Raw genomic sequence first — 17,458 nt, 5'->3', positions numbered from 1 at the left:
ATTTACTGTGGAAAAGGATATGGAAGATATAGACTGTAGGGAAATAGATGGTGACATCTTGTAAAATGTCCAGATTACAGAGGAGGAAGTGCTGGATATCTTGAAACGGTTAAAGGTGGATAAATCCCCAGGACCTGATCAGGTGTACCCGAGAACTCTGTGGGAAGCTAGAGAAGTGATTGCTGGGCCTCTTGCTGAGATATTTGTATCATCGATAGTCACAGGTGAGGTGCCAGAAGACTGAAGGTTGGCAAACGTGGTGTCACTGTTTAAGAAGGGTGGTAAGGACAAGCCAGGGAACTATAGACCAGTGAGCCTGACCTCGGTGGTGGGCAAGTCGTTGGAGGGAATCCTGAGGGACAGGATGTACATGTATTTGGAAAGGCAAGGACTGATTCGGGATAGTCAACATGGCTTTGTGCGTGGGAAATCATGTCTCACAAAGTTGATTGAGTTTTTTGAAGAAGTAACAAAGAAGATTGATGAGGGCAGAGCAGTAGATGTGATCTATAAGGACTTCAGTAAGGCGTTCGACAAGGTTCCCCATGGGAGACTGATTAGCAAGGTTAGATCTCATGGAATACAGGGAGAACTAGCCATTTGGATACAGAACTGGCTCAAAGATAGAAGACAGAGGGTGGTGGTGGAGGGTTGTATTTCAGACTGGAGGCCTGTGACCAGTGGAGTGCCACAAGGATTGGTGCTGGGCCCTTTACTTTTTGTCATTTACATAAATCATTTGGATGTGAGCATAAGAGGTACAGTTAGTAAGTTTGCAGGTGACACCAAAATTGGAGGTGTAGTGGACAGCGAAGAGGGTTACCTCAGATTACAATAGGATCTTGACCAGATGGGCCAATGGGCTGAGAAGTGGCAGATGGAGTTTAATTCAGATAAATGCGAGGTGCTGCATTTTGGGAAAGCAAATCTTAGCAGGACTTATACACTTAATGGTAAGGTCCTAGGGAGTGTTGCTGAACAAAGAGACTTTGGAGTGCAGGTTCATAGCTCCTTGAAAGTGGAGTCGCAGGTAGATAGGATAGTGAAGAAGGCGTTTGGTATGCTTTCCTTTATTGGTCAGAGTATTGAGTACAGGAGTTGGGAGGTCATGTTGCGGATGTACAGGCCATTGGTTAGGCCACTGTTGGAATATTGCATGCAATTCTGGTCTCCTTCCTATCGGAAAGATGTTGTGAAACTTGAAAGGGTTCAGAAAAGATTTACAAGGATGTTGCCAGGGTTGGAGGATCCAAGCTACAGGGAGAGGCTGAACAGGTTGAGGCTGTTTTCCCTGGAGCGTCGGAGGCTGAGGGGTGACCTTATAGAGGTTTACAAAATTATGAGGGGCATGGATAGAATAAATAGGCAAAGTCTTTTCCCTGGGGTCGGGGAGTCCAGAACTAGAGGTTTAGGGTGAGAGGGGAAAGATATAAAAGAGACCTAAGGGGCAACCTTTTCACGCAGAGGGTGGTATGTGTATGGAATGAGCTGCCAGAGGATGTGGTGGAGGCTGGTACAATTGCAACATTTAAGAGGCATTTGGATGGGTATATGAATAGGAAGGGTTTGGAGGGATATGGGCCGGGTGTTGGCAGGTGGGACGAGATTGGGATATCTGGTCGGCATGGACGGGTTGGACCGATGGGTCTGTTTCCATGCTGTACATCTCTATGACTCTATAACTCATACAAAAAGTACTTCTGTGCTGTAACCTTTAAAGATTTCTCATGATAACTAGTGGCTATTTGAAATTTCCAGTATATCAAATGTCTTTGAATGCCAATTCCAGATCTGAGAAAATATTCATCCAATAGGTGGTTTTTTTCAACTGTGGTAAGAGCCCAGCCCATGAATGCAAAACAAAGGCAAGAATCTTTCATAGCTTGGGTAATAAAGGTGACTCCTGTTAAAGATCCCATCATCATTAATGTCAATGTCAAGCCAATCTTGTTCACTGAACATGATACTTTGAAGTAATCCTGTGTACAGGACATGGTGAAGGTTTTGTCAGCACCAAGGGGTAGGTGATGCCCAGTGCTATTATCTACAGGCTATTAATCCAGAGACCCAGATAATGTTTAGGGAACCCAGGTTCAAATCCTGACATGGCAGATGGTGGACTTTGAATTCAATAAAAATAAGTTGCAATTAAGAATGATTACCATCGTTTATTGCTAGAAAAACCATCTGCTCACTAACATTCTTTCGGCTAAGAAACTGCTGTTTCCTACATACCTACGATATGGTTGTTGCCCTATGGGAAATGAGTAAATAATGACCTAGACAGTGACACCCACATCCCATAAATACTTTTTTTAGAAGCACCTGGATGGCATTCGGGTTTGAACTAACAAGTGACATTTGTCTCGTTCACGTATCAGGCACTGTTTATCCTCACACATAAAGAACCAACTCACTTACCTATGCTCTTCACTGCTATAACCTTACCCCACGCCTACTCCTTTAATGTACTCAGGATTGTCATTGATGAGCAACTTAACAGAACCAACACTGATTCCAAGCACAAAGCAAAGATTGAGATTTGTGCTTCATTTCATAATGCTTCAGTGAATTTCTCCTATTTCCAAAACTCCAGGCAAGAGTGTTATAGAACATGGACCTGGATTTTTGCAGTCAGAAACCTAATACTATCCAAATAAGATCATTTACTGATTGATGTACAATGCATTTTGCTTACAGGATGCACTGCAGCATCTTATGAGCTTGCATTTATTGTACCTCTAATCCTAAAACCGCGGCCACGAAGAAGGGAAATGCTGTTGCCTCAAAATGCACATTCTATTAATCTTGTTGTTTGCTCATATTCATTGTTGCTGTGTCGAAATCCTGAGTTCTCTAACATTCTCAGATCAAGACAACCACATACGTTTGGTGTCTTCAAAATCCTTAGACCAAGTATTTTAATCAAATTATGAACCTTTATTGAGCAGTTTTATTCAGATCAATTATATACACCTCAACTCACATGTGCAATTGTGCACTTCTACTGCTGGCTGGAGTTTGACAAGCTCCAAAACTACAGGTGTCTATACCACTACCAGCTACATGGTGAATGTATTAATGAAATTTTAACCTATTTCTTAGTTTCTGTGAGAAATTCATTTGTATCTGACGTTTGTTTATATTTTTTAGGTTATTCTCCTTCTGATAGTAAGTACTCCAGATGCACTGGGCAGCACTGCTGAATTTGAAGTACCATTGTCAGCAGCATTCTACTCCCTCCTGTTCTATCTGCTGTGTCTGATGTTGACAGCTATTCATATTATCGTATGTACATCGACAAAGACATCTTGCTACTTTTGCAATGTATCCTGGCTACTTGTTGCAACAGTGATTGTATTGATATCTGCCCTGCAGTGTGTGCTGATTTCAACTCTTTGGAAACGTCTTACAAACGGGAAGCCTCAACACAAGGTGATTCACTGATATTGAAATGTGTCAGAGAATTGAGGAAAATACCAGCAGTTCTCTTTACACAAATTAAGTGGAAGTTTTGACTTTGTGCAAAGGAGTCCACTGTCCATTTATAGGTTTGTGTGTTTTTATGGCTTGGAATTCTTCACATTAGTGCTATGAAATACCCCTCTAAACTTTGCAAAGGTACTTGCTGCAAATGTTTAGATTTTGGCACCTGTGCATTTTGTTAGATATCGCAAAATGACAAAGTACAAAGGAGTGACTCATGGCTCGTGAATGGATTTATTTGTCCAGGTTGTGACCATTTAATTTTTTACCTCATCTGTGCAGTTCATCCAGATCTTACAACCTCAAAGGTTGAACATGTACAGCCGATGTCAAAATGGGAGGTCTACTTAATTGTCTTTTTTTTTTAAAAATCAAAGGATATTGATAAGATGAGAGAATAGCATCTAGTGGAGCTCTTGTGAAAATGTTCCAGAAATAAACATTGATAATTTTACTGTGACTGAAAATAAGCTCTAGGCTGTCCACGACCAGAGGAATTTGGAGGTCCATATTATAGGGTAATGAAGGTGTTAGATTCAATTGATAAAACCATAAAAATTATATTCTGGATTTTATTACAGGTATTAATGATGAACTTGTGTAAAATATTAAGCTATCAGTTAGAAGGTTGTTAGGAAACATTGTAGGAGGTATAATGAGTCTTTAAAGAGAGTACAGTGCACGTTTGCTAGAAGTTTACCCAGTATGAGGAAATACAAATTCACAGAAAACTTAAGAATTTACATTTTCTGTTATGTGGCACAGTAATAGGGAAATGTGGTGACTGTATTTTGTAAATGATGTAATGCTAAAACAGGGTACAAGGCAGCAGACTGTCACAGATGGTTCAGTGCTAACACTCTTGTGTCCGAGGAGGTTGTAGGTTCAAGGTCATACTTAGTGAATTGAGCACATAATTTAGACTGTAATAAGGACAGACTGCTGTCATGTCAGCAGTGTCATCTTTCAGATGAAACATTAAACCAGGCCTACAATGTCATGTAGATCTGAAAGTAGAGGAACAAGAGTATTCTCCCTGATGTGCTGACCTATATTTATCTCTCAATCAGTGTCATTAAAATAGATTATTTTTTGTATCTCCCAACATTCAAGCAGTGACTACAATTCAACCTCAAAGCACTTTACAGGCACTGGGATGCCCTGAGGTTGTGAACATATAAATATATAGCCTATTTATTTGTGCTCTTTCTTAATTGAGGGTCTAGAGGAAGGGGCTGTCAACACAAGTTAAATTTTAAGGAAGATAGAATAAAGGGGAAAGGGAAGGTGTTCAGGCTGTGGAATTAATTATTGGGTCAATGCTTGAAGCAGGAATGACATCTGCATTCAAGTTTAGGTTGTGTTGGTGGCCAAAGGAAATGGGGTTGAAAAGATTGGTGAATATAAAATCTTCATTATTTTCTCATGTAAGAGCTAAAATGCCCTGTTGGGCCATATTGGAAATTTTGCTTTTTTTCTCTGGATTGTTAATACCTCCTCTGCTGCTGGCATGGGTGCTATTTGTGGATTTATTACAGTGTTGATCCAAGTTGCACAAGCTGTCCAACATTCCATTTCACTGCAGATTCTTGTGTTAGTAGAATTAATGTTGTGGGTCAATAATAGGACAGTTATTTGTATGTGAACAGTATTTATTATATTCACCCAACCCCATGGATTAGAAGTTTCCACCTGAGGTTATTTACTGTTCCTGTTGTGATTTTTATTTTTAATAACATTGAAGCATGTCTTGAATTTTCATGTTTTTTTCTACTGTTTGCTGACGTTCTAAATTAATACAAAATTTATAATGTAATTGAATTTGATGTAAAATCAGTGACAATTGTTGAACAAATCCATTAAAACAGTTTTCTGTCGTGTAACTTCTTATTAACTTGTGTGTTTTCTTTCCCGCACAGAGTTGTGCAGCAGCCAATTCGAGCTGGTCTGAATTAGATTTGCTTCTGTTACTTGGGACATTTGGACATACCTTGAGCCTCGGATCCAGCAGTTTTATAGAAGAAGAACATCAAACGTGGTACTTCCTTACCAACACGCTTTTGTTGGTGCTCTTTCAAGATGTCTGCAGAAAATACTTTGTAGCCAATGACCTCAAATCAAAACAAAGCAAGAATCCAGAAGACGATGATTGCCATGAACAGCAAACTGCTATCCATGGCTTATTTGAAACTTCTAGTTGTGACCAGAAAGATGATACATCCAAAGGTTATACACGTTCAGGTGAAAGCTATGAAAAGTGGCTGACTTTATTGAGCCCCTGGATTATCCTAGTGTTTTGTCGGGTACTCCGCTCCCTCAACCAGACTGGGATTAAATGGGCTCACAAACCAGACTTTGGCCACTGGCTGACTAGGTAGATATAAGTATAGTCTTGCATTTGATTCCTTCTCGACATACAAAACATTGAAATTGTCAGTTGGTAGCACTCTCGCTTCTGACTCGCAAGATTCGGGTCCCCTTCCATGTGCAAGTATAAAAGTGAAAGGTGACATTCCAGCACTGAGAGAGCATTGCACTGTCAAATTTGCTGCCTTTCAGATGACAGGTTAAATTGAAGTCCCATCTGCTTCCCTGGGTAAATTCTATGGCGCCAGTGAGAAAAGGTCTGGGGGCATTATTACTGCTATCTCGACCAATATATATCTTTTAGTCAATATCACAAAAACAATTTAACTAGTTGTTACCACATTGCTCTTGTGAGAGTTTTCTGTGCGGATACTGACTGCCATGTTTCTTCCACTTACAATAATGGCTACACTTCAAAAGTGGAAGTTCTTCATTGGTTGAAAAATGCTTTGAGACATCACATGGTCATAACAAGCTTTATATCAACGCAAGTTGTTTTTTCCATGTTTTATAATCAACCTTTTGCAAAATAATTTTGTTGAAAATTAGCTATTTTAAGTCTAAGCACAATGGCCAGTAATCACTATAAATGCTACAATTAAGTTTGTGTGTGTATGGCTGTTCAGTGCTGAGCAATATTTTAAACAATTCATGAATCTCAAAATAGTACAGAAATTACCACATAAAAACAGGCTGAAGCAACCCTTTCTGTTGTTGAACCCCAGTCTGCCCTACTCCACATTGAAGGACAATAAAGCAACTGTATATCTAACTGTTCCTAAATATGACCTGGTTCTGCATCAATCGCTAACTGCTGAAACTTGGAAGTGCATAACCACATCTCACAACCCAATGTGTGAATATAAAAGCTCAGCTGCTATCTATTCTAATTCTCTTGCATTTAAACTTATATGTGCATCCCTTTTCTAGACTTCATGACACTGTAACTGTAGCAATTTCAACATCATTTGTAATATTTATGATGATTATTGTTTCTTGCAGCTTGTAGTATTTTAATCATCATGGTTAACAGTTTGTGTCTTTTATTCCGTCTATTATTCTATGTGCTTCTTGCAGTACTCCACTTGTAGGTTTATAAAAATGATACCTAGATTTCAGGGTTAAGTTATGAGGAGAGATTACACAGAGGTTTGTTTTCCCTAGAATTTCGAAAGTTAAGGGATGATCTGATGGAAGTCTTCAAAATATTAACAGGAAACAACGGGGTAGATAAAGATAAACAGTTTCTACTGGTCGGATATTCTAGAACTAGGGTCACAGTCTGAGAATTAGATTTTTTTTTAGATTAGATTTTTAGATTACACAGTGTGGAAACAGGCCCTTCGGCCCAACAAGTCCACATCGACCCGCCAAAGCGCAACCCACCCAAACCCATTCCCCTACATTTACCCCTTCACCTAACACTACAGGCAATTTAGCATGGCCAATTCACCTAACCTGCACATTTTTGGACTGTGGGAGGAAACCGGAGCACCCGGGGAGAATGTGCAAACTCCACACAGACAGTCGCCTGAGGGGGAAGTTGAACCTGGGTCTCTGGCGCTGTGAGGCAGCAGTGCTAACCACTGTGCCGCCCGTAGGGGGCCAGACTGTTCAGGAGAGATGTTAGGAAGCACTTCTACACACAAAGGGTGGGAGAGGTTTGGAACTCTCTTCCACAAACTACAGTAGGTGCAGGATCAGTTGTTAATTTTAAATCTGACATTTTTTTCAGCAAAGATATTAAGGGATATGGGCCAAAGACAGATACTGTATATGGAGTTAAGCCACAGATCAGCCTTGATCTCATTAAATGGTGGAACAGGCTCGCGGGGCTGGATGACCTACTCTGTTTCTATTTTTTATTCTGTTGTTTATTTTGTAACCACCATTCTGTCAATTATAACCTGTCTCCTTCAATACAACAGCTCCCTCTAGTTGAGTATCAGACTTGACTTGTTTAAGTTGGATTTCTAACTTTAAATCATTTGTAAATTAAAAGCTGAATTAGGCTCAGCATTGTTGCCTGAACTCCATACACTCTTCTATCTATTCCATTTCCTTGCCTCCATTCCAACATTACTGCTCCGACAAGTACTAATTGTTTTCCAATTTTGCAACTAATTTCATATTGGATTGAACAAGTTATCATGTACACCCATAGATTTAATCCTACCTATATATATATATATATATTCTTAAATCCAGAACTTTGTTCAGTGCCTCTGAAAAGCTTGAGAATGATATATTGTAAGGTTTCTACTGTGTATTTAGCTTGTCCTTTCCTCAATAAACAGTTGGTCAAGTAGGTTCTTTAGTTTCTAACTCATGTTCCCTCCAGCTTTATTTATAATTGGTGGAATGCATTTAGATTATTTACTTCATTTTAATACAATTTTTTAAAATGGAATCTTAGAATCCCCTACAGTGCAGAAAGAGGCCACTCGACCCATCAAATCTACCTCACTCCTGCAAAGAGCATCCCATCCTGACCCAGCCCCCCCCCCATCCCCATTTCCGATGGCTAATCCATCTAGCCTGCACATCCCTGAACATTATGGGGCAACTTAGCATGACCAATCCACTTCACCTGCACATCTTCAGATTGTGGGAGGAAACCCTCACAGACACTGGGAGAATGTGCAAACTCCATACACAGTCGCCGAAGGCTGGAATTAAACCTGGGTCCCTGGTGCTGAGGCAGCAGTGCTAACCACTGGGCCACTGTGCTGCCCGTTTGGTAATCTCAGAAAATATAAAAATGTTTTAAAGATTCTCTAGTTCTTTCTGAACACTTAATTTAAAATATGTATTATATAGTAATTCATCTTGACAAAGATTTTTATCAATCATGAATTAGACTCCAACTTAGGTTAGGAAAAAAAGGTTTTAAAAATAAAATACCAATAACTGAAATCTGAAGAAATTAGACTCCACATTTTAGTTAATTTTCAGTGCCAGAGAGGATGTTTAACAGTAAGAAAGACTGATCATGGCTGTACAAATTTACTTATATTGGTATGGACAAGCGTTAACTCTATTGAGTTTAATCAGCATCAATCATGTAAGTACCGTAATTTCACGCTCTTATTACTGAGATACATTGAGAGCAAAGCTTTTCGGGAAACAAGGCAACTAAGCAACTTCCTGATTTCTGCATTTAACTCTATGTACAATTAATAAAGTTGCTATCCGGTTTATTCTCGAATAACAGTGAGCACTGACAGCCCCATTGCTATTCTTACTGTAGAATCCAAGCCATTATATCATGTAAAATTACAGTATTTCCAAAATATGAATTGAGGGGGTGGTGGACAGTGGTGGTGAAGAAGTGTCACTGGACTCAAACTCTAATTCCTCTCCACAGATGCTGCCAGAGCTGTTGAGTTTCTCCAGCAATCTTTCATTTTGGTCAAGTTATCTTGATAACTTGGTTCAACAGATGCTGATTACATGTTTTTGCTTTGCAGCTCCAGTCACAGAACTGCACTCTCCATACTGGCAGCAGTATCGCTCTTTTTGATCTTTATTTTGGTTCAGAGGACATGTTCCACTGTTTCTAAAGTAGCACTGGCACTGGGGTTGGTGGGAATTTACTGCTATCGGGCAGCAATTGGAAACCTAACATTCCCCTGGAATCCAGATAAACATATTTCAAAGTAAGTTCTTTGATAATGTTGAAGGAGTTGTCACATTTGTTAAGATTAATGTCACAATTTAAGCATTGCATTTAAAGAATTAAGTTCATAATTTTAGATATGTTATATAAATTGAATAATTATCTATGGATCATCATCCAGGTGGAGTAGGACTGGAGACTAGGATTCTTCCTGATCTGCTCCACATCTGCTGGTTGGAGAAGCAGTCGAAAATGTTTAACTACTGTTCCCAATAATTTCTGGGATTTAAACTAGTTGAATTCTTTTGGTAATTGTTTTACCATAGGTTTTTGCTTTGTCAATCTGTACTTTATTTACCCAAATTCAGAATTTAAGTGAAAGAGTATGTACTCCATATTGGACAGTTGACAGTCTACTTGCATTAGTTTCTTGCACTGTTTCACAGTAGAGAAAACTCAAACTTGGTGATGGTTTTTACATACGTTGTTCCTCAAGTTGACCAAAAGCATAAAGTCACTGTCGGCAGACTATGGATCATTGGAGATTTCCTTTTTAGTTCTTCTGACTTAACTAGCTAGTGTGAAGGATGTGGGGTGTGGGTTGAGAAGGGCACCATGTATTGTAACTGTTGTTATCAGTGTCGAATCACTCAAGAAACGTGGTTTCCAAGGTTGTGCTTTCTATAATCCTGTGTTGCAAATGTTGTATTGCTGTTGCCCCTTTTGTCTGATACTAGGTGTTTAAAATCATGAAAAGTGTACAGCTAATAGAGAGAAATAATGAGAAGACACAGATTGAAAGGAGTTGGCAAAAGAGCCAGAGTCAACTAGTGGAAAACTACAATGGATAGGATTAGAATACCATCTTTTAGGATGGTGAAAAGAGAGAAATACTTGTAGGAGGAATGATTGTAGGGATATGTGGAAAGATGTCAGACTAGATCTAACTAGAGTGCTCTTCAGAATCTGAGTTAGTGCAAACTCAAAGTCAGAGTCATTTATAGCACAGAGGAAGCCATTCAACCCATTGGTGAATTGTACTGTTCATATTACAAACGCACCATTTTGTTTTGTTTTTGTTAGGGGAATTATTGAAGCACGTTTTGTTTATGTGTTTATCCTCGGAATCCTTTTTACGGGAGTTAAAGACCTGTTGAAATCTGCATTCGCTTTTCCTGACACGACAACAAACAGGGGACTCTGGGAAATGTACAATGGACTTGTGCTCTTGGCTGCACTGCTTCTTCGCCCTCACAACTTGCCAGTCTTGTTGTTTATCCTTGTCGTTCAATTAATTTTAACAAAATTTATATGGAGAATACTGGATTATGATGCAGCACAAATTACCATAATATATTACTGGTTTGGCCAGGCTTCTTTTTACTTTCAGGTACATTTTTATTCTCTCTCGGTTTTTTTTAAGCATGCATAATTCCAAGGCTTAGTTTCTAACAAAGGATGATGGTTTTGTGTTTTTAAGCTATTGGACCTTAATAAGATGCCAATTATTTACCACCAACATCAGTTTCCAAGTTAGTAATGCACTTACGACTGTTACAAAACTCAAAAAGATTTTATCTGAAAAATGCAAAACTAACTTCACTAAAGCTTTTTTCAAGATTTTGATTCCTCCTTTCTGGTTGTCCTGAATTATTTAAAACCTATTTGACAAAAGGTGCCTTCCTACCCAATGCCCCCTAACCTTATATATCTGTCAGATTCCCCTCTCAACATTCACTGTTGCAAGGAAAACAACACCAGTTATCCAATCTTTTCTTACTGCTCAGACCCTCCAGCCCACACAGTATCCTGGTAAATCTCTGCAGTCTCTCTCATGCAGTCACATCCTTCCAATAATGTGGTGACCAGAACTGCGTGCAATACTTCAGCTGTGGCCCAATTATACAGTTCTCCATCCCTTTCTTGTATTCCATGTCTCAACAAATAAAGGCAGTATCCCAAATGCCTTAGCCATCTTATCCACCTGCCCTTCTACCTGTGGAGATGCACACTAGGGTCCCTCTGATCTTCAAATGAATATCAAATTCTTATTAGCTTGCACTAACTCAGACTCTGAAGAGCACTCTACAGTCTTTGGCAGGACGGGGTAATGAGCAGAGTCATCATCAAAACAGTTTCAGACTTGCTGTGCTGCAAATTTAAATTTTCCCTTTTGTTTGAAATCTCAAAGGTTCATTTAGAACTAACAAGACAGTGTCCTATAACTGAAGATGCAATTTTCCAAACTGCATGTATTGACATGACCATTTAATATTGATATCATGGATTCATAAAAGTTCTAGAATCCGTTTCAGATAAAATAAACTTCCATAATGACTTGTAATTATACAACAGAATGGATTCCCAAGTGGAAGAGTCTGCATCCTTTTGGTTGCTAAAATGCTAGGATAATCTTGGAATCATTATACTCGTACCAGGAATGACAGCTCCAAATGCACAGTTACAGGAAATGATCAGACAGCCCCAGTGATAATGCAAAGCCTATGGCAGACTTTGTGTTACAACTACTGAGCTGAGTACTAGGGTGCCACCTCATAATTTCCCTAATTTTGTGCAACAACAGTATGCCAAGACCAGTTTAAGTATGTTTTGCATTCCTAACATTTGATTCGTTCTGTGAAAGCTCTGTAGCATTGACTTAGCTGTACCAGTGACTTAGCTGTACCAGTGGTGCACTGCAAGACATCACATGAGCTGTCTGTGTACTTGTAGCTACTGAAAGGATAAATTAAATATCCAGATTTTGAGTTCCAAAAAGTTATAACTTACCTACAAAAGAAAAAGCTGCCAGTTATTATGAAAACTTATGTTAGACATATTGCAGGTGCTACTCGTTTATTATCATTTAACCACAAAAAAAAGTCCTAAATACAATCTTTCTAATCTTGTGCACTATCATATTCATCCACTGTCATCATATTCCACAAAACAGAGCAGCTTCAGGGTTCAGTGTATTGGTGTACAGGATCTTCATTTTCTTATGATCATCATCATTTTCTGATTTGTACTGCTCAAAACAAGCTTGGAGCTGTTGTCTCTGTGCAAGATATAAAAATTATAGGCACCAGAGTCTTTGCTTAGTTATTTTTAAGGAAAAGCTACTTAGAGGAAGCACACAATGATGATTTCACATTACAGTTACAATAGTTTCTCTCATTATCTCCTGTATTAATGCCCCTTACACTTGGTTTACACTTACTTCTGTCAGCACAGCATTGCAAGGTATCATTGCGTGAAATTTTCACAGCCTTACTCATCTATCCCTAGATAACCTAAGCCATTAAACAAATAAACACATCTACAACAAAGTTGAAGCAACATAAAAGCACTATCTATGGAGGCCTTGAATGTCTTAATATTTTTTCAGCCATGAAAATTAAAATGAAACTATTTCTTTCTCAGTTCTTAACAGCATTACAGATCTGAGTTTCTCTGGTTTGCATACAGTTTTGTAAACATAACAAAACTTATTCATCTGTTTTAGCAACTTTAATTTGTTTGATGTTCAAAATTCCATCATTAAACAAGTCAGACTTAATGATATATTTCAGCAGATTGCAACCGTAAGAAATCTGTCAGTATGTTTTAGTGCATTGAAAGGTCACAGTTTTTCCACCTCACCTATCTTATCTTAGATTTAATACTAGAAGATAAAATTCATCTGTATTATGTAGTGGCAACTTTGTTTTTTAGCACAAATGAATTTTAGAATTGATGTCTGTCTGTTTTTGATTTTTTTTGTACAATAACGGTCTTTCATTTGTAAATTGTCAGATGAAATCAACAATTTTTTATTTTTTTTGTATCTGTTCTGCCACTTATGGCAGTCCGTTTATATTGGAGAGGTAACTTCAAAATCAGATATGCAATCATTTTAATTTCATTGAACTTTAATTTTCTGTACAGGGAAATTCGAATAGCATTGCAACTGTGGACGTATCAGCTGGTTTTGTGGGTTTTGAGAATTATGTGGAATTGCCAGCAGTCTTCCTTACACTATTCAGCACTTATATAGGCCCACTACTGTGGGCTGTGCATCTAACATGTTACATGAGCTCAGAAAGAAACAGGTAATGATTTATTTAGTTTTTGTCCTTTGATATCTATATTAAAAAAGGGGGGGAAAAAAAATCACAGCTTCTTCATAATCCCAGATCAGAATTTAGTCTTTTGTAAATCTAACAAATAAATTTAAACTTGAGGTTAGATGGGATATTAAAATTAAAGGTTTCCCTTGGACAGAGTAGAGAATTTTATCTGTAAGGTTTGTGCTACTTTGGAACACTATTTAAGGCAGGCAGCAATACATTTTTTTTGGCAAGGGAGTTCAAGATTATCTTAGTGAATGGAAATGTTGAATTGAAATGCAATTGGATCAACTATTTTGTATGTTCCCCCAGAATTCTGTTGCCCATATCCTGTTCAACAATCGTCCTTGTATTTGTTGACACACCCTGGCTTCTGCTTAAATAAAGCTTCATTTTTAAAATTCTCAACCTGATTTTTAAATCCCTGTGGCCTGGCTCCTTCCTATTTTTAATCTTCCTACAATCCTCTGCATTTGCTGTGCTAGGTTTGGCCTCTTGAGCAGCTCATTTTTGATTTGCTCCGTTGTTGGTGGCTGTACCTAAGCCTAAATCTGTGAAATAACCTCCAGCTTTCTATCTTATTTTCTTCCTTTAGACACCCATTAAAACCAAGCTTTTGGCCAACCTTCCTAATAATCTTTGTGTTCACTTGATGTCATGTTTTGTTTTTATAACACCTCCGTAAAGTACCTTAAGATGCGCTATTACGATAAAGGTACTAGATAAATACAACTTGTTTAATTTGGGCACTACGTTTAATCTCATCTCTTTTTGCAGTACTATCCACTTTGAATACTAAATATGACTTAACTTAATAACTATACAATTTTCAAGTTGAATTCTACAGTTGTTGCTGCATGACATATAGCTATGTTCTTCCATAATGGATAACAGATTAAAGATGCATAAAGTTATATCTAGGATTAACACTGTTCTATTCATCGCTATGCTTTGTTCAGGATCATTAGTAAGAAAGTAGCCATCTTCCTTTTGTGATCTACTTAAAGCATGAGTTCAGTGTTGATTACTTCAGGGTTGGATTTATTTTTCCAAGGAAATATCACCCATTGACTGAAGTTATTCCTGACACAAAGAATGATGGTTATAGTTGTCAGAGGCCAGTCATCACAGTTCCAGGGCATTATCACAGGATATTTCAATAAAGGATCCTTAACAGCTATATCAATGGCTTTCCCTGTCAAATGTCTTCAATATAGTTCTTAAAATTGAAAATTCAGAAATTCTATTGGTAAAAATTATGATGACCCTATTGTTTGGTAGTGAACCAGTTTGGTTTTAATATTTTTTGCTGTCCCAGAGATATGTAGCCATGTGTTTAATTTGCCTCACATGCCACTAGGTGTGAAAATGAGAGGAGAAAAGTAGGGTTACAGTTTCAATTAATCTTGGCCTAAGCAGGTTTTGACCAGCAATGTTATTCATGTTGAGCTTTCTTGCTTTTCCCGTGACAGGTATTCTGCAGCAGTGGGGCACAGCTGTTACTGTTTAGTTCTATTACGAGCAATCCCAGCGTCAGTTTATATTATTCTGGTTACCTCTCTTCGCTATCATCTATTTGTCTGGAGTGTTTTCTCTCCAAAATTGCTGTACGAAGGTATGCATACACTTGTGACAGCAGCAGCCTGTGTCATGTTCACAGCAATGGATCAGAAACGGATGATAACAAACTTAAAAAAGTGAACAAGTGTACTGGATTCATGTGTATATTTGTAAAAATTTTCAAAATCTATAATGTAATTTCAGTTCTTGTGAAAGCAAATAGTTGGGATTGTGTGAAATTGCAATATAAAACTATCGCTTCTGTTTTATAACTCTTAAACATCTGCACCCAAAATAACTTTTAAGAGGTGAAAGAGCATGGACAATAATGAATCTATTTTCTGCTGCTACCAAAGATTAGTTTTATTATCTTACCCCAACCCTGAAGTTATTGAACAGTGTCTTCCTTTTTGAGAGCATTTAACACATTGTATATGCGGGATCTCTTTTTCGTATGGGCAAACAGTTTATTTTCACTCCTCTTTCCATACTCTTCAGTATACCTTTATTTCAAAAACCTATTTTTTTTGAAAATATAACTTATGGACTTTAACAAAACAGGTTGTAGCAGCAAATTTCAAATATCAAACATTCTCTTTTTTAAACCAACCTCGTAAAAATTCTGTTTTGGTGACTGCCTTAGATTTGAACCCACCACGATGTTTCAAGAAATTTCATTTGAATTAATTTTTGGTAGAACAGTTGGCTCTGGTCCATGAGAATACATTAGCAAAGACCAACAGGTCTTATGAGTCAAGTTTACATAATTCAGCAACCCCAGACCAACACTAAATAAATTCATGCTTCAAAAAATGTTATTAAGGGCTAGAATACTCAGCTCATCAATCTTGCCATTGTTTTTGAGGTTTGTACTTTATTATATGGCATTTTAACTTGAATTCACATTATTGTAAGTAAATGAAATTGGATGATTAAGCTTAAGCAGATTATTACTTCAGCCTCACCTGTTGTATTGAGTCTAACTTAGTCCACGACATCAAGAATGGCAGATCCTGCAGCAATGGGAAACTAAATGGATAACTGGGATTAAACATGCATGCTTCAGAACCTGTTATGACTTGAGAAGGGAAAGATCAGGTGATTTTAAGTATGTTTACAAGAACCTAAAGTACAAAGACAAAATGTAGAGTTGCATTTCTATACTGTCCTCCCCATCTGTCCAACAGAATTTCAGTGCAGCCAGTGTTAAAATTCTACAAGAACTAATATACAAATCATTCTACACTTGCCACCAGTTACATAGCTTATTCTATCAGGACAGATGGGGGATTGTTAGATTTGATAAAAGTAGACAGGGATAATTTCTAGATCAGAGTGGTACTGGAAAAGCAGAGCCGGTCAGGCTGCATCTGAGGAGTAGGAAAATCGACAGTTCGGGCAAAAGCCCTTCATCAGGACTCGAACCGTCGATTCTCCTGCTCCTCGGATGCTGCCTGACCAGCTGTGCTTTTCCAGCACCACTCTAATCTAGACTCTGATTTCCAGCATCTGCAATCCTCACTTTTGTCTAGGGATACTTTCTGCACACTGGGGCAGACAGATGAAGCACAATGGCATTAATGAGGTTGTTAATGATCCCATGCCATTTAAATAAATTGAGTTACACTAATTTTTTCAAAAACAAATGTGTAAATGAACTAGATTGTGTGATTTATAAACAGGAATTAGTAAAACAAAAGATGTTTTTTCATAAGTCTGCTTGATGATCCATAGAAGTTAAATTTCTATTTTTCAAAGCAAGAGAATAAAGTGACTTATTTTCCAGAAGAGTATTACTTCCATGACTTCAGATTTGTCATTTCTTTGTGACCACCATTGCACGAACATATTGATTAAATATTATGCTAAATAACATCTATTAAAGGTAATGTCTCACTTTCATCGGCATGTTTTGTATAGTAATTGGGTCAGTTTTATAATTTTAAGATTTATGTACTTCAAGTATCTTTAGTTGGATCATTACTGGGGGCAGTAGTAAAATTCCCTTTGGACAGGTTTCCTTATTTAAAATCACTGATTTGAGAGAGGCAGGTGAGAAAGTGTTAAAAGCTTACATAGCCTGCATAATGAAGAATACTACTTTAGGTGAAAGACTTAGTGAGAGAGCACAGGGATTAGGCTTAGGTTGCAGCCAGTTTCTTCCTCCTTCCAGTTAATGGAAAAAAAGTAATTACAACACAAGACAAAACAACTAATTGGTGTACCAGTTAGAAATTACTTTGAGTATCAATTTGAAATTAGTTGTTCTTTAAGGCCACTGACAAATCAATAGTTTTAGTCAGTCTATTGCATACAT

General features: G+C 37.9%; 1 protein-coding gene across 2 annotated transcripts in view; it reads left to right on the top strand.

Annotated features, from left to right (window-relative positions):
* Nucleotides 1-17,043, top strand: part of pigg (phosphatidylinositol glycan anchor biosynthesis class G (EMM blood group)) — a 39,294-nt gene extending 22,251 nt beyond the window's left edge. For both annotated transcript variants that reach the window (XM_087980014.1, XM_043674249.2), the window contains 6 exons: nucleotides 3,154-3,435; nucleotides 5,406-5,860; nucleotides 9,324-9,512; nucleotides 10,556-10,862; nucleotides 13,400-13,563; nucleotides 15,054-17,043. In XM_087980014.1, coding sequence (XP_087836140.1) covers nucleotides 3,154-3,435; nucleotides 5,406-5,860; nucleotides 9,324-9,512; nucleotides 10,556-10,862; nucleotides 13,400-13,563; nucleotides 15,054-15,282 — 1,626 coding nt within the window. In that variant the 3' untranslated portion in view covers nucleotides 15,283-17,043. The remainder of the gene's footprint in view (nucleotides 1-3,153; nucleotides 3,436-5,405; nucleotides 5,861-9,323; nucleotides 9,513-10,555; nucleotides 10,863-13,399; nucleotides 13,564-15,053) is intronic.
* The last annotated feature ends 415 nt before the right edge of the window (nucleotides 17,044-17,458 follow it).

Source organism: Chiloscyllium plagiosum, unplaced genomic scaffold (assembly GCF_037043375.1).
Source record: "Chiloscyllium plagiosum isolate Xiang-an unplaced genomic scaffold, Cpla_swu_hap1 HiC_scaffold_36, whole genome shotgun sequence".
In the NCBI taxonomy this organism is placed as follows: Eukaryota; Metazoa; Chordata; class Chondrichthyes; order Orectolobiformes; family Hemiscylliidae; genus Chiloscyllium; species Chiloscyllium plagiosum.
This window is presented reverse-complemented; position numbering and strand designations above follow the sequence as displayed.